This window comes from Tigriopus californicus, chromosome 7, assembly GCF_007210705.1.
Source record: "Tigriopus californicus strain San Diego chromosome 7, Tcal_SD_v2.1, whole genome shotgun sequence".
Classification (NCBI taxonomy): domain Eukaryota; kingdom Metazoa; phylum Arthropoda; class Copepoda; order Harpacticoida; family Harpacticidae; genus Tigriopus; species Tigriopus californicus.
In genome coordinates, this window is record NC_081446.1 from 6,552,253 (window position 1) to 6,572,373 (window position 20,121).

Below are 20,121 nucleotides of genomic sequence, written 5' to 3' on the forward strand. Positions count from 1 at the left end.
AACACGGCTCGTCTCTACAAGCAGTCTATCCAAGGGAAGGATTTCGTCCTCCAAAATTCTTCTGACTCCATCTTCAGACTTGTCCTTCCACAAGTAACCTGTTAAACCAATATAGCATCCCATCTCGATGTAGGTGCGGGCTTGCTCTTTGGTTCCAGTGAAACAGTGGATCACGCACGTCGGCAAATTATCTTTGTACTGGGTGAGTAGGTTGACCATCTCTTTGTGCGCATCCCGTTCGTGAAGGAACAGGGGCTTGCGAATCTCACAAGCCAGTTGGATCTACGTACAGTCTAGACACGTGTAAAAGCCATTATCCAATTAATATTCGAAATGTTTGTCACACACCTGTTTCTCAAACACTTCCAACTGAGTTTCAGGGGGAGAAAAGTTGCGGTTGAAATCGAGACCGCACTCGCCAACAGCCACGCATTCACGATTCTGCAGGAGTTCTCGTAAAGTTGGCATGGATTCCTCATCCCAGGATTTGGCATCGTGCGGATGGATCCCGGCAGTGCCGTATAAAACTCCGGGATAGAGACGCGATAGTCGGAGGGCATCCTTGGAAGCGGTCAAAGATGTCCCGGTAACCATGATCTTGGACACACCTGAGAGATGAAAATGACAAATGAGTAAAATAAATGCTGTGATTTCGCGTCATAAATTCGCTTAGTGAGGCCAATTTACCGGACTCTTTAGCTCGCTGGACCACGGAATCGAGATCTCGGGAGAATTTTTTGTTGGTGAGATTGGCTCCTACATCCACAATCAGATAATTGTCCAATTGCTTCATGAGTCCCGAAGAGGTGTGATGAGTAGTAGAACTGGCCATCTTGGAAAAGAGTCGGCAACGTTTCGAGAACTTGGACTCAAACCACCCGGGGGCCTGATGTCCCGCTCCTCGAATCAGTCGGTTGACAAACGTGGTGCAATCCAAGGGTCACCTTTACATTCACTGTTTATTGCAATAAATTGTTACTAACTTGCTAAAATTCTTTAGCTGCCGGACAGTGCGTCTCTGGGGATCGATCTGAGGTGTTTGCCTACTTCAAACATGAGTGATTTTGAACTTCTCTCTCTCGTCTGGCCATTAGTTTCCCGGCCAACCCAATCAAGACCAAGATACAGTCGTCCGTCGTTACGGCCGGCAATAGCCAAGGAAGCCAGCACGTGTGTGTGGAGAATGGCTATGGGGAAGCACATCATGTGCGCCATACACTACATATTACAGTATATGTTAGGTGGAGGCAAGTACACGTACTCGCTCGCTCCCTTCATCCGGACGGTCAAACGAGCTCAGAAGGAACCTGTCTTTAGCCCAGAATGGGGTGGACTCGGTGTTGGACTACTATACCACTCGTGCTAATACTTCCTTCCTGGGCGCGCTTTGTGTCTTTGGGTACATTCTACATGTGAGTGAGCATGTGGGCATGTGGGTATGAGGTGATAAACGTTATTCTCCACCGATTACTTGGTGGTGCTCATTTCTAAATTTGTGGCCAAATGTTAAATGTTTAGATAGAGACTTAAAGGGTTCTTAATATCGTGCTAGGTTAGGTTAGATTAGGTTAGGTAAGGTTAGATTAGGTTTGATTAGGTCAGGTTAAGATTTAAAAAAGTAGCACCGTCAACTAATCGGTGGAGAATAACGTTTACCGTATGAGGTTGATGATAGTACATGGGATTGGAGCGATGTGAGGCACAGGTTGACAGAGGATAGATATGGCTGGCTCGGAAATGAATCCTTTCCCGGTTGCCGATCCAGGATCGAGGGGTACAGGGACAGGGACAGGGAATGATAATGGGTGGAAGGGTTGGGAAAATGCCCCAGAGACCAGGAACAATTGGAACACGATTGAAATGAAGGATTGATCAAATGATTGCTTATATGGCCACCTGGTCAGACCAATTTAATCCAGAGATTTCGGGTCGAATAGAGGAAATAGAATACCAAGGCTAGATTGGTCTTGTTCTTGGACTTCAAAAAGTGGTACTGATTGAGCAAGAAGTCCGAGCCCAGGAAGGCATCGGCCAAATCGCGGGATTCCTTATCATTCACAGCCTTGTACTCCTCCACCGCATTCTGTTCCACCAGCCATCGTTTTTTCCCACTTTGGACCCACGCTTCGGCCAAGGCCTGCGCCCGGGCCATTAATTCCCCATGGGGCACCACCTCGGACACCAGTCCAATTTGATGGGCCTCGGCGGCCGTGGGCACCCAGCCCTCGGGACCTAACAGGCGCTGAGCACTAGCCGGGCCCATGATTCGGGCAAAATGAATGGAGGAACAGCCTTCGGGCGGCACGGACAAGCGGGCAAAGGGTGTGGAGAAGGTGGCCTTTTCGGAAGCCACGATGGCGTCGGACAGCGAGGCCGTGGTGACGGACGCCCCAATGGCCGGACCATTGGCCGCAATGATGATCGGTTTGGGGAAGTCCAAAAAGGTATCGAAAACGCGCTTGTTATTGGCATAGATCTGTTGGTGAAGCGTTTTCGGGTGCATGGGGCGAATGGTGTCGCTCAGGTTAACCCCGGCGCAATAGTACGGGTCGCTGCCGGTTAAGATGACCACCTGGGTGTCCGGATCCTGGGCTAATCGCTGGAACCCGCTCTGCATGGCCTGCATCATGGGCAGGGTCCACCCGTTCAGCTTCTTGGGATTGTTCATGGTCATGGTGGTGACGCCGTTGCGAGGCGAGGACACCAAGAGGATGTCGGCGGGGCCCGTGCTCGGCGGAGGTGAGGCCGGAGGGGCGGTCATAGAGCGCGAGCCCAGGCCGGTCCATGGGCATCGGGTTCGGACAACGTGCGGCAGCCCGGGGATCCGGCTGACCCCGAGGATCATCCACATGATGCGAAGTTAGAAAACCCCTGAATGAATGATGAGTGACCTCTGAATGATGTTTTAATGAGTGAACACGCCGCCGCCGCCGCCGCACCGGTTTCAGCACGAGCAGAACGAGCAGGATCTTGGTTCATTTATGAGATGACCCCACAATGAGGAACTTAAGCCACATACATGCACAACTATGATGTGTTATACAGGTCTTGGTCGATCTCACAGTCACAGAGCACTATCTAAGATGTAGGAGGAGCACGTACGCGTAGATGTCTATGTTCATGTAGTAGGGGAGTGTACATAGAACTACACACCAGTACAGTCACCTCTTAGTTTAACTATAGGTTGGGCTTCCCGAGAAAATAGTGTTTCATCAAGATTATTATGTTTATTCGAATATAAACGTTATCCTCCACCGATTAGTTGGCAGTTCTCATTTTCTTAAAATTTGTGACTCAATGTTAAATGTTTAGATAGAGACTTTATTAGCCTCGTTAGTTAGGTTAGGTGGGGTTAGGGTAGGTTTGATTAGGTTAGGTTAAGTTTAAAAGAGTAACACCGCCAACTAATCAGTGGAGGATAACGTTTACCTCATTCGAGACCCAATAAATGCGTGGTAAAGAATTTGTTTACCCAGAAAAGATTGTTATCGAGAATTGTTAAGTCCAGAATCGACTGTATACTTCATTGTTGTGTGTTTGTGAATGGCCGGCAGGAAGGGCTCATTCTAATCAATAGAGGGCGCTAACATAGAAAAGACAAAGTTCCGAGGAACAGATAACGTTCGCAACCTTCTAAGACTCTTTAAATTAGGGACTTTACGCTAAATGACTCACAGACTAGCTATTGACCGTAAAACTCCAATTCACACATTTGAGGCGTACTAAACGAAAGAAGTCCTCTTTTATAGTCAAATAACAGAATCTAATAAACAGGGGCTCTCCAGCTCTGGTCGATTTGACGGAAAACAACTGCTCGCTCAACTTTATTTTAAGGTTGAGAAACGTTATGAAGATGCCAGGCTTTGAAATTGAAACATTTGTAACATTAACATGAGAGGGAAAACGAAACTGGATTATAAAACGGGCATTCAATGGAGACAAGGCAGAACCTACTACGCCCCACAGTTGTTTTAAATGGCTGTTTCCTCAAGGTTTCCCGTAAAAAAAATTTATCTTTAGCCTCGACAATCCACCTTAGCAAACAATGAATGCTAGCAACCCTGAGGATTAATTTATTACTAAGGTTTATGTTTTGAAAAACCTTTTCTGTCCGGTTCATCACCTCTTTCCCGGAATTTGATTAAGCAAAAATGTCATTTGATAGTTGAAATATTAATTTCAAATCTGTCAAAAAATAGTTGGATGTTTTTTTTTTGCAGATTTTCAACAATTCAGCTTTCGTACATTTCAATCGATCATTCGAAATAGTTTCTTGACACGTACATGTGTGTTCTTCCATTTGTCAGTTCCTTTGAGATCATTCATTTTCATTTTCCCTCGTAACAGCGTGCCTTTCAGTGCATAATGTACTTAAGTGAAATAATGGCTATCACACAGGCTCAAAATGTTCTCATCTACAATCAACCCCACGTGTGTTTGTTTTATCGCAATCAAAACTTTAATTGTCAATCATTCAATCATATTGGATTCACATAATGGGACAAATCCCGAAGAAACAGAAGGTGGAACAAATCAACCAAATCTCTTCCATATCCATTTGCCATCTAGGCGCTGAATGTGAACTTGAAAAGGAATGCGATCCCAGAGATCAGGAGCATCTTGGCCACCCCCCATTGATCCAGATGAGGACTGACTCCACCATTGCAGAGATTTTCCCGACAATAGCATTCGCGTTGTCGAAACGGCACGGAAATCTCGTCACACCCTTCCTTGTATTCGTAGCCAGGCAATTCCTGAGCTCCGCATAATTTCTCCTCGCGAACCACTCCATTGGCAGTAACTGGAACAAAAGAAGACAATTCATTCAATCATTCTTGCATTCTTCTTGGCGTATGTCTAATTATATTTAGCTAACACTAAGTGCAACAGCTAAATACAAGGAAATTCGTCTCACTTACAGGTTTCCAATTTGGTGCATCCTTTAGAAAACGTAGGACATGTCTGAGGGTTGTCCGTTCCTCCTGGAGCCTTGATGTAGCATGAAAAGCCTACAAAATGAAGGAAAAAATCTTTGAAAAAAGCCTAATGACCGGTTTTGGCTCTCCTCAAGCCCTTTGGAGCCCGGTAGAAAGAGAGAGATTTGATCCCAAATGACAAATTACTTTGGGAATTTTTGATGAGGCCTCCCAGAGTCAGAATGAGAAGCACGAGGGGCGCTCGACGTTTGAAGAACAGTAATGATCCAGCCATATTGTGTAAATGGATTTGAGTGTGTCGACGTGTGAGTAGCGAGTGTACACTGGTTCAGGGATAGATTGGAAATGAGTGCCTAGCATGAACTTGAAGCTATTATTTACGTCGGTGTGATAAGATCTTTTTTGAGATAGTGCCGGCTCACATCTAACGTTAGGCCACATACAAGTGACAATTACTCATTTTTTTGACTCTTTTTTTTTCAGTACTGCAGTCAATGAGTAACTTTTTGATAACTCTGGCGGATTCGTCTTAAGTTTGTGAAGGACACGTTAGTCATTTCAAAGCCAGCCACGCCAATGATTGAAATTACAATTCGAGGAATACCTCAATCATCCAGAGGCTCAGCCCGCTATTGCCCCAGATACTGCCGGACAATGTGGTGCATTGCACACATCGCTAGCCAAAGTGTTGTAGCGCTGAAATTGGTAGGACCAAATTGGTGAAAAGCCATGAGTTTGATGACCGCCCATGGACACATGCTCCGAAATCCACCCTCCCTCCTCTCATCCCTTGAGCGTCATAATGATCGAGGGTGGCAGGTACGAAATTCTAGAGTTTCGTTGTGGGGGGAATAAACATGGACTTGTTTACTCACAGGACTTCTATCAAATCCTTACCAGTATTTACTCAGTTCATGAATGGAGGTGTGAAGAGGGAATGTAATGCATTTTGATAATGAATCGATTGAATTTCCCCCGAATTCAAAATAAGAATGGCACGCTATAGCTTTTGACTAACGACATTTGAGAAAAGATACCAAAAGTGTTTCAAAATCTTCAAGTATTCTTGAGTTTGTCAGCCGGCACTCGGTTAATTGTGACCTGAGAAGTCGAAGCTGATATATAATATCGATCAAAAACTTTTGCAGTCTGTCACCATAAAGCATGCCCTAAGAAGAAAATGTGCCATTAGAAGTTAAATGCTAAATTCTATTTCCAGAGCGGTTTTTACTCATTCATAATCTTTTGGCCCCTTGATTCGTCAAACGTTGCGTCAATGCATGACTGTAAATGAGACCAAAATGTTGAACTTTTGCCGTAGCCATTTCATTCGAGACATAGATTACTTTTCTTTTGTTGAAAATAATCATTATTTCTTCAAAACAATACCACTTACAACGATTTGCTCTCTTTTGCTCTAGTAGAGACTATGCAAAATGAGTCCCCGCAATGCCCTGAATGAACGACTTTCAATGTTCGTCAAGTGGTTGGAATCCGTGTATCTAGTCCAGGAAATACCTGTCAACGATGTAAACACAAGGGATCTCACCCAGACTGGACCATTGGACAAAAGTTCGTGCAGGTGTTTTCAGAACCCTCCAGACTCCAGAGCCTTAGCTCAACCAAAGTTCGACTTACACGATACTGGAAATAGAGGGAGGAAGAGGGGGTCCTCGTCAGTAAATCAAGTGTCCATTTGTCATTATGGTACTATTGGTCAGGTTTGAATTGGAGGGTGCAATGTTCACTCCATGCCATAGTACTGAAGTCTTGCCACTAGAGTGTTAAGAGATGGATTTCATTCTGATCTACGAATAGAGGTATTTGCCGGGCAAAAGATTTCAGCGGTTTTGAAGGAATGGATTTGGTTGACAATGATTCGATTTTATTTGAAGATGTTTTGACCACTTGCTTAAATGTTGTCTTTTTTTTTTTAAACTTAGAATTGATTCTATTCCAAGAAGCATGGGACAGTATGAAGCCAACACTTTCATCCAAAATATTAGTTCCACATGCAAACAAATGTGTGAATTCGTGGTTGTCCAACATCGTAAGTGAGTGCAATTTGCAAATCCAGCGGAAGCCAATGTGACCAATGATGCCTTTGGACCTTTTTTTCTCATCTTACAAATCAGTTCCTGGTTTGTGACAGAAAGAGCATCACTTATATTTCCACCACAAAATGTGCTTTCTTCGGAACCCTTGCTCAAGTGACAAGTTTGTCATTTCCTTCTTCAAAAAATACAACCATTGCAACCACAACCATCAATCCTAGCTTCTGAAGGAGGTTCACTTCCAACCATCCACCTACATAGCGGTCGCCGATGACTTTTGTTGTCCCGCGTTTCCAACGCTCCAACGCTCTCTCCGTCCGCTGGTTGGGTTGTCTCCTCTGCGGCTTCCAGTTTTGTGAGCACATTAACAGTATCTGTCTGTCTTCCATCCGTTTGGACGGGTTTAGAGCACTTTGAGTTCGAAAGGCGTCGATGGTTTTCTGCCTTGTGTCCCTGGCTGGTTTGCGCGTGCACGGATAATACTTTCATGTTCATGTAGTGGAAGTACTGCACGTATGTAGGTGGACCACACATGCACACGCACTCACACACGCTCGAACACACCTTTCAAGGCACAGTTCAAGTTGAGACCTCGGCGTCGATTCAATGTTGGTTCTGGTGAGAATTTCACGTCTATTTTCCGGTTAAAATGTTTCGGTTTTCGAGGTCGGCAAATAATAACCAGAAGACGACGACGTGAGAGGTGCTTCGTGTGCGTGAACGTATGTGTGTGTACCTGTGGGTGAGGAGTGACAACCAAAGACGGACTCATGCCTCTTCATTGTCATAATGGAGAATTACTTGCGGTGATTTTGGCGTGAATTGGCATACGCATGTGCCATGCTTTTCTCAGGCTGGGAATTCTCGATCCGTGTTGTTGACGAAGGATTATGATTTGAATGGATTCAGAGCGATGCCAGGCAGCATTATCGGTCCTCAACCGCGATGTGACGGCCAATAATGGGATTCGCCGCAGTCACGGAATTCCGGATTCGTAATGACCAAGTGAAAAAAGTACAGTTGATTCTTGTACATACTCAACTTGCATGTTGATCATGATGTCCTCGTCCTCCTCCGCGTCCTCCTTGAGCTCGTTCATTTTGGGATTTTACTTCGGCCGAGCCAACTTGCGGAGTACCGAATCGATCGGAATCATATTCCTCCCAGCATTCATGTAGTTTTGATCTCACGGGTGCTAATGATGCATCTTGGCAGATCCCAGCACTTGACTTAGTCTGTGTGTGATATCGAATCAAGAACAACAAGATTGTTCAATGCTGAGGCAGACAAACTCGGATTACCATAAGTAGATCCTTGTTCTGGGTCGGTTGGTTGGTTGGTTGGGGTGTTGTTTCTCTCCTCAATTCTAACGTCCACCCCAACTTCCAAAACGGAAATCCGTTGTTTGGGAGAGACGGACAGACGGACAGACACACCACGAACCACTTGGATAACCACTCAACGACGACGCCGACGACCATCACAATGGTGTCGCACGGAGTATCATTACGATCATCCTCAGAGTCAAAAAAGTGCACCATCCTCTCTTCAGACAAGCAACAGGTCGTTTTCATCAAACATCGAACGGAGGAGAGGCGACGGACGAGAATGAAGCTCAAAAGTCTCGCCGGATTTCCTCCAACTTGTTTCGTGCAATGGGCTGTTTTCCTCGTAATGGCCCTGTTCCTTCAACCATGTTGTGCCAATTTCCCTCCCAAATTCCTGCATGATGGGATCACCTCAGAAGCCGGTGGCGAAGTGGTTGTGAGACTCAAAGAGGGTTCTGATACACCCCCCGGAACGAAGATCCTGCATCTGAGAGGGTTCGATCGGGATGGCGACCCTCTGACTTTTGGTGTTAAGGGCTCTCAGGCTGTGATCCACGTGGAAAACGAGGATAACAATGAAGCATCAGTATTTATCGTGACGGAATTGGACGCGGAAAGCCAGACCGAGTATCAACTCGTGCTAACCCTAACAGATGGACACTTGGGGGTGGGTAATTTCATCACCCAGTCGTTATTGATCTTGGTGGAAGATGTCAACGATAATCCTCCCATCTTCCAACCCTACTCCAATACAATCACCGTAGAGGAACATTCGGGGACTAAAATCATTGGCGTGGTGGAGGCCATCGATCGAGATTCAGGGATCTTTGGTCAAGTGATCTATGAGCTCCGGGAACAGGATGGCTTCGACGAGCCTTTCAAGATTCAGACCGCCGACGGCAAAGGCATTTTAACCCTCGTCGAGGATCTCGACTATGAGACACGGCCAGTGTATCAACTGGAGATTTTGGCCCGAGATCGGGCCAATTTCGGTCAAGCCAACACAGCCACTGCTGCCATTCTCATCAAAGTCAAGGACATTGCGGATCAACCCCCTGAGTTTGTGACTGTTCCTTCGGTAACAAGAGTGTCCGAGGATGTTCCCAAATTCGACGAGGTAGGATGATACGTCATTAAGACAAAGAGAAGCATTCTCGTGAATCAGCTTTTTTCTTGTGAGAACTCTTCCGTCCAAGATCTTGGAGCTCAACTAACCACCACCAAATGGCTCACTCGAACCGTTTAAGATACGTCTATCCAGTCTGTGAGGTCGAGAATGTTCAGCCAAGTGCGAAAAGATCAGAGCATGTAGCATCTCTCTCTCTCTCGCTCTCGCTTCCTTGATCTCATTTCCAGGTTCCACATATTAGAATCTCATCATGCATTGCTGGTTGTATGTAGAGTATGAACCGGGCAGGGCAACAGCCAACAACGAAACGCGTTTTTGCTTCTAAATTGCAAATGTTTTATGATTGCTTTGGCTCAGATAGAAAACAAAGGAAGCACGGTTATCAGTTTGTTGGAAAAAAGCAAAGCAAAAATGAACTGACCACACAATGACGACCAAAAGTGTCAGACCGTAAGATTGTTGCCAAACAAAAGGCTAAAAGAGGATTAGGTCGGGACCAATGTGCAGCAGGATATCTAACTTTTAAGTATCGATCGATCGTAGATCTTATCACATATTCCTCAAACTTCCAATTAAGTTGAGAATATCTCGTGTTTCTCAAAGGCACGGGAATCTTCCAAACCACAATATTGTAATAGACGTACAGTATATTTCATTTGTCGACATAGATTCACCTTTCAATGATCGAGGCGTTTTTTCTTGATCACACGCGATAACTGTCAATACTAATCAAAGCTCGTGGTCATCTGGACTGCAAACCTGATGTTTATGCTCAAGTGCTAAATCAAATAATCCATTTTGTCTGTGCTTTGTTGCCCTGTTGCTTTCGGACGAAAAATCCCTTTGTTGACTTTTTGACAGCAAATCTGGGCCATTATGGCATTCAGATTTTTGCTTCGAGTCAAGACCATGACGCCCCGTTGTCCCCGTCTGAAGTACACACATTCACTGAAGTGCTCGTACATATAAAAGATACGTATGGAGAAACAAGACCTATTTATCTGCTGGGTTGGGCTTTCCACCTGGAAGATTTTTTCAAGTTGACAACCCGTGCAGTACCAGTTTTGGTGCCTGTTGCCGTGAAAGTGGCTGGATTTCTGGTCCATGCATGCATAACATGTAAAAAGAAACCATCTGGAATTTGATCTGGGCAAAATGAAACAGATCGATTCGATTGCAGGAACGGAGAATTGGAGAACTGGAGATAGAATCACAGTTTGAATACATGTTTTTACGAGAAGAATGGAACATGTTGCTTGAGATCTTTCTGATACCAATTTCTCTGTCGTCACTCACAAAAAAGCAACAAGGGCAAAAGAATCGGAGGAGAAAAAAACTGAGGCAGAAGTTTCGAACTACTGTTCGTAAAATTTCACTTTCATTGAACAAATCACTTTTGAACATCAATAGATCGCAACTCGGTTGCCTTTGATCGGCAAAATTGGCCGGTTTCAACCACCAAATATACCCTGCTATGCTTGGGAAGGTAGTCGAATCTTTTCAAAACTACACGGAAACTTCAATTTCCAAGGATTCCCATAGTTACCACCACCATCAGTCAATGAGAATTTTTAGGATATACGAGTTGATGTGTCCTACTATTTCCAGGTTCTGCGTGTTCGTGCCGTGGATGGAGATCGGGATATTGGAAATCCCATCGTTTACTCCATCGTGTCCGGACCGTCTGACATTTTTGCCATTAACCCAGACACGGGCATCGTGTACACCCAAGTGGCCTTGGATAGGGAGAGTCCGAGATCCAGCAATGGAGCCTTCATCCTGGGGATCGAGGCCAGCGAAATTGGCGGCATTGAGGAACCCTCAGTCCTGACTGAAGTGACCATTATCATAGAGGTAAGAAAGGAAAACTCGATCGGGGAGAGCAAACTTTTGTTTGGTTTGTCCGAAATCACTTTTGACAAGAAGACAAGACACAAGATTGGTTGGGCCGACGACGACGACGCTTTGTCCGTTCTCAGGCAAACAGTGCAATTTTCTTAATCGATAAAGAGTGTCGTGTAAAGGAAAGAAGATAATGCATGTTATATGCCATGTTTAACCGGGTAAAAGTATGGCTGAACGGGAGCCGTATTTAGCCAGCCCATTCAGTCAGCGCTGTTTCATTGTTACATTATTCGTTGGCACTGCCTTGATTTGTGGGTTTTGACAATGAGAAGCGAGGGAGAAACGTAGGTACGTATTACAAAAATAGAGGGGGAAGTGTATGTCCACTGGGTTTTCTTTTTCTACAAGCACAAGGTACAAGAACACAGAACAGGCCACTATTAAAAGACTATTCGACCTGCTTTGATTCGGTCGGCTCAGCATGTGCTTTTCTAACCTCGACCATGAATGATGTATCAAGAATGGCTCTTCTTTCAAGACGCCATGGCAAAATCGAGTCTGAAATATCCCACAGTGAATCGACAACTCTTAGCTTCAATGAATTTGAAGGCTACTCTTGAAGATGAACGAGAAGGAGACAAAAAAAAATCTTTCTATTTAATGCCCCTCTGGTCAAAGACTTGAACTGACCTATCGGCCATGCATCCATGCTCTTGTGCTCTGTGCTCGACATGTTCTGACATTTATCGAGGGACAGATATCAAGTCATTCTTGGTTCATCCTGAGTCGGTTTGCCTCTATGACTCAGTCGCCCTTTCCTAATTGCGCTAAATTCCCTGAGATTGATTGTCCACCCATTAGATTTCTTTATTAGACTTTCAAATGACTTTGAAGCCCACGACAATAGCTTTTGTTCCCCATGATCGAATGATGATTGAACACGGTTGATACGTTGAAGCGGGAAAGGGTTTGTAAAGAAAAAGCCATATGACCCAATGGTTTGTTCATAGATTTTCGTTTCTCCATGCTCAAACCATTTTTATGATTGTAGGACGTAAACGACGAATCACCCGAGTTCCGAAGTTCTAACTACATGGCCGAGATTGGAGAAAACTCTCCCAAAGGGTCTATGGTCAATTTCTTGGACTCGAGTGCCATTCCAGAGGTCTTTGACCACGACCAGGGCACCAACGGAACTTTCAATCTCTCAATTGAAGGCGACGGGGGCATTTTTGAGGTAACTTTTCAACGTTTCTCAGAGAGTTTCAAGCTCATGATGTCAACCTAGTTTTGTCGCGTTCAAGGTGACTCCGAAACAAGGGATTAATGAAGCCTCGTTTATGATTCGAGTCAAAGATCCATCACAATTGGACTTTGAAAAAGTGAAAGTCATCAATTTTACCTTGGTGGCCACGGAGATCGTAGAGGCTGATCCTCATCAAAATCGGGCCAGTGTGACAATCCACATCAGAGATGTCAACGACAACTACCCCGCTTTCAACGAGGATACTTACGAGGTGGAAATCCCGGAAAATATCGATCAGGGATCAACCATAGCCTGGATCCGGGCTACTGATCAAGACTCGGGATCCTTTGGAACATCGGGGATTCGTTACACGAGATTAAGTGGTCCATTGGCCAAGCACTTGGATCTGAACCCCCAGTCAGGTTAGTCAGTCAAATCATTGCAATTACAGTAGTTCTAGGTAGCCAAAATCGATTACCTTTACATCCCTTGGTACGATTCTCCAGGAATCATAACCCTGGGCGACTTTGGTGAAGATGCCAATGGAAACCTTCTACCCTCGCCATTTGACCGAGAAAAGACCGAAACTCATTATCTAACGGTGGAAGCGCGGGATGATGAAGGTTCGGGCAATCGCAATGCTGTCGAGCTCACCATATCGCTCCTGGATGTCAATGACCATCCGCCCCGATTCCTCCAAGATTTCTATCAGGCCCAGCTTCCGGAGAATAGCAATGGGTTCAGCGTGCCGTTCTTCCTTCAAGCCTTCGATAACGATCAGAATGGAACGGAAAATGCTCAAATTCGCTATCGAATCGTCAAGGGCGATGCAGGGGGAAATTTTTCTATTGATTCGATCACGGGTGAGGTTCGACCAAGTGGTCTCATTGACTATGAGCTGATGAGAGAGCACGAAACTGGCGAGCGATACTTCAAGCTCCTGGTCAGGGCATACGATCTTGGGAATCCCCCTTTGTTCTCGGATGTGCCTCTACAAATCTTTGTGAGCGATCAAAACGACAATGCACCCATATTTGAGCAGTCTCTTTATCGTATTAATGTCGACGAAGATATCCAAGGCGGAACCAAAATTACAGAGGTATTATACATATATTAGGGGAAAATGTGTGTATGCTGTATTGGTAATCTGATTATTAACACACCTCGATCTGGCTTTGTTTTGACAGGTGAAAGCTAGAGATCGAGATGGGAGCTCACCCAACAATTTGGTGATCTACCGAATCATCACTGGCGCCAAAGATAAGTTCGTGGTCGATTCGGAAACCGGGGTGATCTCTGTGAGTTTAGGGGCCAATTTGGACCCAGATTTGACGTCCCCTCGGACGCATTTCTATTTCCTGGAGATTGCGGCCTTGGACGGCGGGTTCGGTTCGAATCAGCTCTCCTCCATCGCTGAAGTCAACGTCACGATCACGGATGTGAACAACAAAAACCCTTATTTTGAACAACCCGAAGCGGTCAATATCATGGAGAACTCCAATCCAGGAGCTTTTGTGACCCGTGTGGTGGCCCTGGATCCTGATACAAGTGCCAAACTGACCTATTCACTGGACAGCAACAAGTCTGAAGCATTCGACGAGAACGACCAAATCATTCCCAGAGCCAATGCCAATGTGTCAGAGCTATTCGAGTTGGATGCCAACACCGGAGATCTGAGAGTGATTGGTCGAGTCGATCGAGAAATGGTGGCTCGAATCAAATTGTTTATTCGAGTGGAGGATGTGAATGCCGTTCGGAACCCTCCTCAAATTGCCTTCACTTCCCTTCCGATCATTATCAATGACGTGAATGACAATAGTCCCGAATTCGAGGATGCCCTTTATATAGGAAGCGTGCTTGAAAACAGTCCTCCAGGAACTCCGGTACTCACAGTCAAAGCCACCGACAAGGACGAGAACAAGACGATCACGTACGCTCTGGAAGGTCCTTCTTCGCTATCCAACTTTCTCTTTTTGGATGCAAATCATGGTGACATCCTTGTTAAGCAAGCCATTGATCGCGAATCGGTGGGTTGGTTGAACTTTACCGTTCGTGCGAGTGACTCGGGATTTCCACCGAGATCCACGTTTGTGGATGTGTCGCTCCTGATCTTGGATGAAAATGACAACACCCCAAGTTTCAAGGATGAAGAAGTCACGCGGAATCTCACCGTGGCGGAGGACACGCCCCTCGGTACGATCATCGCCCGAATCCAAGCCCACGACGAGGATTCGGGGGAATTTGGAAAAGTGACCTACTTCCTCGACAAACGCTCTCCCGCCGGAAGTGCGGGCGGAGGAAAGTTCCGAATTCATCCCGACACGGGAGAAATCAGTGTGGCCGAGGCTTTGGACCGTGAAGAAGAAGACGCCTACAATCTGATTGTGCAAGCGTACGACAATTACCAATTCGGGTTCACCACCGGTGATTCAAGACACGCGTTCATTCAACTCAAGGTTCATGTCCTCGATGTCAACGACGAGCGTCCAGTTTTCGAGACTCAATCCTCCGAGCAATGTGCTCTCGTCACGGAATTCCACGAAATGTCAGAACCTGTCATGACCATTCGTGCTTTCGACGGCGATGATCCTGAGACGGACAATGCACGATTGTCGTTCTCCATTCAATCAGGCAACTCCCTGGATCTCTTTCATATTGTGGAAATGGACCACATGACAGCCAAGGTATTCCCTCAACGATCACTCAAGGGATTCTATGGCAATTATACCCTGTCCATTCTGGCCAGAGATCGGGGCTATCCGTCCAATTCGGCGGCGAACAATTTCCATATCTGTGTTCAGGTGAGAATCGAGCAACGGTATTACTAATTTTTTTTGTTAATTTTTTCTCAACAATTCAAGGATAACAAACAGGAAGCCCAAATGGTTAGTCTACATAGTTTGGAAATGGCGACCATAACGTCTTCATTGGCAAATTCATTCAAGAATCATAATTCTTGTCCATTGTGGGCAAATCTGTAAAAAAAAATATGGTTGCGTCAGAGGTATCACGACATATCCAACTCCTTGGCGTGATTTTCTAAAGTTGCAGTTTTTGCATTTTCGCTCATGTTCGCCGTGAGTTAGGGAGGATTTTTGCCACTTCCGTGCTGTTTGTACACACATTGTCATATGCATTTGCAAGTTGTAGCCAATCCTAGCTGTCCATGTTTAAGCAAACCCAAGTACCTGTCATTACTGAATTTTGGTTGGCTTTCACTCTGGTGAATCCAGCATTTGCTTACTAGATCAGAGTCCCGCCCTTTGTCATCAAAATCAATTATTTGTAACCACATTAGGAGAGAGACAAATTGCAGGTAATGGCTTGATTTGTTGCATCTCGTTACTTGCGCTTTGTTCGCTCAACCGTACGTAGCGAGTATCGTGCGCATGAGTTGAAGAGAAAAGCACACAGCTAGCTTTCGGTAGCATAGACGTAATTTGTGGGCATTAGACTTTTCATTGGACACGCTATCTCATTCTAGATCTTTTGATTGCATAATCCTAGGGCAACGTTCATGAAAAATGGCATTGGATCGTCTTCTATAGATTTTCTTTAGAAACTAGGGAACATTCAAATCATCTTTTCAATTTGCAGGATTTCAATGACAACTCGCCTCAGATCATCAGTCCTCCAGCCAATTACACAATCAGAATTGCCGAAAATGCCTCAATCGGGGCGGAAGTCACGCAAATTCGAGCCGTTGACACGGATACTGGATCCAATGGAATGGTCCGGTACCGAATTCGAAAAGACCCGTTGGGCAATTTCAAGAGCTTCCAGATCAATCCCGAAAACGGACAGATTGTCCTGGCCAAACCTCTGGATCGGGAGCGACAGAAGGTGTATGGAATTCGGGTGGAGGCGTTCGATTTAGGAACACCCACCTCGCTTCAGACGGATCTCGATATTGTGATCTACGTGAAGAATATCAACGATCATGAGCCTCACTTCCTGGTGGACGAGTTTTCGGTCAATTTCACGGAGCACAAGCCACCTGGAGCGGAACGCAATCTGATTGTTGGAACCGTGGATCAAGACGACGAAGATTATGACTCCGAGCGTCTCGAGGTTTGCTACTTCATCGTGGGTGGAGATGGCATCGATTTCTTTGAGATCCTTCCATTGGAACATGAGATTCTCACCACCGTGGAATTGGACCGCGAAGCTCAAGACTCGTTTTCCCTCGTTGTTAAAGCCACCGAGGAGTGCCTCTATCCACCGGAACATTTGAACGCCTCCTTTGACCCTTTGGACGACAGTCTTCTGTCGTTGAACATTCAAGTCACAGATATCGACGATCATCCGCCCACATTTGTGAAGAAAGTTTTCACTGGGGGCATTTCCACAAATATGGACTTTGGCGACGTCTTTGCCACGATTAAAGCCGTGGATGCGGATTTGGGTGGGAACGCCGAAATAAGATACTCACTGGATGGGCAAATCATTCCCTCGTCCTCTTCAGAAGGATTGGAAAATGTGCGAAAACCACCATTTCTGGTCAACCCAGACACGGGTGACTTGGTACTGAATTTCGATCCTCAGAAAGGCATGAAAGGCTACTTTGACTTTGGGGTCAGAGCTTACGATCGTGCTGGACATGTCGCGAAGGCCAAAGTTCAAATCTATCTTTTGAGGGAAGATCAGAGGGTCAAGTTTGTCATGAGGAGCCAACCCGCTGAGATTCGACCCCGGATCGACCAGTTCCTGAAAGTGGTCTCGGACGTCACCGGGGCAATTGTGAATGCAGACGGATTCAAAGTGCACGAGAACTCGGATGGAACCGTGGACAAAACCAAAACCGATGTTCTGCTCCATTTCGTGAACCCAAGTGACAATTCAGTGCTAGAAGTGGTCGACGTTCTCCGGCTAATCGATTACCGAACCGAGGAACTGGTCAACATCTTTCGTGAGTTCAATGTCATTAACACCGAGGGTGTGGATCCCAATTTCGTCCGCTCAGCCGCTCTGGTCCATCCCATGATGTCTTGGGTCATGGGTCTCTGTGTGTTCCTCACGATCCTTCTGGTAGTCGTCTTAATACTCTGCTGTTGTCAACGAGAACGGTACAATCGGAAACTGAGAGCCGCAACCACTTTGGCATTGGACGAATCCTCACCGGATGCTGTTTTGAATAAACGAGAACTCGTGCCCAATACCAACCGACATGCCATGGAAGGTTCCAATCCGGTATGGATGACCGGCGTGGGCTATGAAAACTACGAATACCCCAAAGATGCGGACGATGCCGCCATGGTGCAGAAAAGAAACAATTTGAATCGCATCCACCTGGACTCGTTGGACGCCAATGTCCTGAATGAGAGCCTAGATTCCAACGCCATTATGACCTCCAGTAAAAACCGCAGTCGCGAGGCTGATCCCGACGACGATGATGTGGGATACGCAGCCTCTCATTTCAGCAACGGTGGAAGCACAATTCGAGTAGGGTCATTCGGCAAATTGGAGTCCCCTTTGTCGGCCTCGTCGGGACGAGGGTCCGGCAACTCGCGTCGTTTTAGTCACAACGATCTCAATAAAGGAGGTCCAGGGGGAGGTATCTACTCGAAAAACATGTCCATAGCGTCGCTGTTCCCCTCCCAAATGCCACCAATCGAGAAGCTTCAACCCGCCGAGGGTTACGGGAACACCACTTATGATGAAGATGATATTCCCCGCACGGAGTTGTAACTCAACCTAGGACGTGCTAACTTCTTCCAAATTGCGGCCCAATCTAGTCAATGAAATGCCATCAAAAATGTTCATCCTCAAACACTTAAGGCCTCTCCCCCTCACTCCCTCAGGTGTGAGAGGTCATAGGTTGCATTGCCACTGCCATAACTACTTCTCTTATAAATAAAACTATCATATCAAAAGTGTGCAATAAACGTATAATGTGTGTGTGTTAGTGTGTGTTTGTGTGTGTGTGGTATTTGCCACATCGATTACAGAATCCACGTCACGTGAGTGGAATGACGAGGTAAGCTTCAATTTGATCGTGATGCTCTTGATTTCATTTGAATCGAAAGATCACGATCGAAAATGGCTTCGCTGCTTTTTGTCTAAATGATTGGTGAAAATGATCACACCTCATTTGGATGACAAAATGCCAGGTAATCCAATTAAAGTAGGCAAAATAGATGGAGAGATCGTACTTCGGACCATCAAACGGCATCTTTCTGCTTCAAGGCTTCACAATTTGCTGCTCAGATATTAGTCAAAAGATCTCCTTAAATGACAGGGTTTTGGAATGGGACAAAAATGCCATCTGATGATTAGAAAATGACAAAACCAAGCGTGATTTTTCTATTCGCCTTCAAGATCTCAATGATAAATAAGCTGAATAATAAAATATGGGCTTGTCAAAGTAAGAGTGAATAAAAGTCAAATTTCTTTTAGCCATTCTCGTGCCAAAACTGCCAAAAGAATAAAATTCGAATGCAGTGAAAGTAAAGTCGTGATGTGGACATCTCCGACCACTGTTAAGTCTTTTCTAACAATAGGGCTGGATGGCTGGATTTAAGAGAAGAGGGTCAAATCCTGGTGACAAATTCTGTCGAGTAGGTGGATGTAATGCGCTGCACTGTAAAACCTCTCTTAAGAGACCAACATTAAGGACAGCAAAGGAGCTAATATTTTGACGAGCTAAGGATGTATACAGAGGGCATTTCAAGTGCGGGAAATTCAAGGAAAAATGTGGTCCGGCACCCTGAATTTGGGCATTTTGGGGAGGAAGAACTATGACAAACATCAGTCAACTCGCACTACCCACCCATTGAATTTTCAATAATCGAGTGATTTTAAGTGAGATGTATTAGAAAATCCAACAAAATGAACATGTTTGGTATTAATCGGTGAACGCATTGTCAAATTGGCTCTATACCACAATGCTATTTGCTTAGACCAGCATGTAAAATGGAATAAATGTCAAAATTCAATGCATACACAGTGCAGTATGGCTGGGCATGTTGTCTTTGAATTTACTCCATGGAATAACGTCAGTTGTTCATGAACGTGTTTACTTGACAAGCCCTATACGTCCGTTCTATTTGTTGCTACTTTGCTCCCCTTTGTCAAGTGCCTACTCGCACAGACGTAACTACGGAGCAAGAAAATCCAAAACTCCATTACTTTTAGCCCTCCGATTTGGACGATTTATCACGTCAATTGATCCGCTAATAAGTTTAAAGAATTATTACGCAACCTCGATTTCTGAATAATTGCGCCCGTGTTGTTTAAAGTGTCAAATGACAGCCACAGATGGCAGCCCTCGCTCGGCCTCTCATCTCATGATAGATGACCCATTGAGGAGAAATTCCTGCTTCGTTATCACAGCGATCAAAAAGTTCTTAGCTCACTCTTGGAAATCACAGATTCGTTGATTCCAGTTCTCAAAGCAACAACTCGTGTCATAATTTCAATGTCCCAAAGACTTGTTCTCGGCTAACCAAGGGTTGAACAAGCGGTGTCGGCTTTTGGCCATAATTCTAGTATATTACCAATAAGTAAAATTTTCATTGGATGGAAAAGCACTTACTTTTTTTTCGTATACTTATTTTTGATATAAAAAACAGCAACAAAATAA

The 20,121-nt window shown here is 45.3% G+C and overlaps 4 protein-coding genes across 4 annotated transcripts in view; 1 reads left to right on the forward strand and 3 right to left on the reverse strand.

Moving 5' to 3' along the window:
* The window catches only part of LOC131883644 (3'-5' ssDNA/RNA exonuclease TatD-like), a 2,281-nt gene extending 459 nt beyond the window's left edge, over positions 1–1,822 (reverse strand). The window contains exons 1-4 of the mRNA XM_059231156.1: positions 1,657–1,822; positions 688–1,406; positions 349–608; positions 11–282 (exon numbers count right to left, since the gene is read on the reverse strand). Of these exons, the coding sequence (XP_059087139.1) occupies positions 11–282; positions 349–608; positions 688–832 (677 nt within the window). The 5' untranslated portion in view covers positions 833–1,406; positions 1,657–1,822. The remainder of the gene's footprint in view (positions 1–10; positions 283–348; positions 609–687; positions 1,407–1,656) is intronic.
* A 55-nt stretch (positions 1,823–1,877) lies between these two features.
* Positions 1,878–3,126, reverse strand: LOC131883643 (uncharacterized protein B0272.4-like). The gene has a single exon (XM_059231155.1). It carries the CDS (start codon positions 2,849–2,851, stop codon positions 1,901–1,903), a length of 951 nt encoding a protein of 316 aa, XP_059087138.1. The 5' UTR covers positions 2,852–3,126; the 3' UTR covers positions 1,878–1,900.
* A 1,310-nt stretch (positions 3,127–4,436) lies between these two features.
* On the reverse strand, positions 4,437–5,443 carry LOC131883647 (uncharacterized). Its single transcript, XM_059231160.1, has 3 exons — positions 5,124–5,443; positions 4,920–5,009; positions 4,437–4,801 (listed from the first exon to the last, which is right to left on the reverse strand). Exons 1-3 carry the CDS (start codon positions 5,209–5,211, stop codon positions 4,566–4,568), a joined length of 414 nt encoding a protein of 137 aa, XP_059087143.1. The 5' UTR covers positions 5,212–5,443; the 3' UTR covers positions 4,437–4,565.
* A 3,222-nt stretch (positions 5,444–8,665) lies between these two features.
* LOC131883429 (cadherin-23-like) lies at positions 8,666–18,429 on the forward strand. The gene is made up of 7 exons (XM_059230905.1): positions 8,666–9,436; positions 11,057–11,302; positions 12,345–12,530; positions 12,598–12,961; positions 13,046–13,638; positions 13,727–15,340; positions 16,137–18,429. Exons 1-7 carry the CDS (start codon positions 8,666–8,668, stop codon positions 18,225–18,227), a joined length of 5,865 nt encoding a protein of 1,954 aa, XP_059086888.1. The 3' UTR covers positions 18,228–18,429.
* Positions 18,430–20,121: the final 1,692 nt, after the last annotated feature.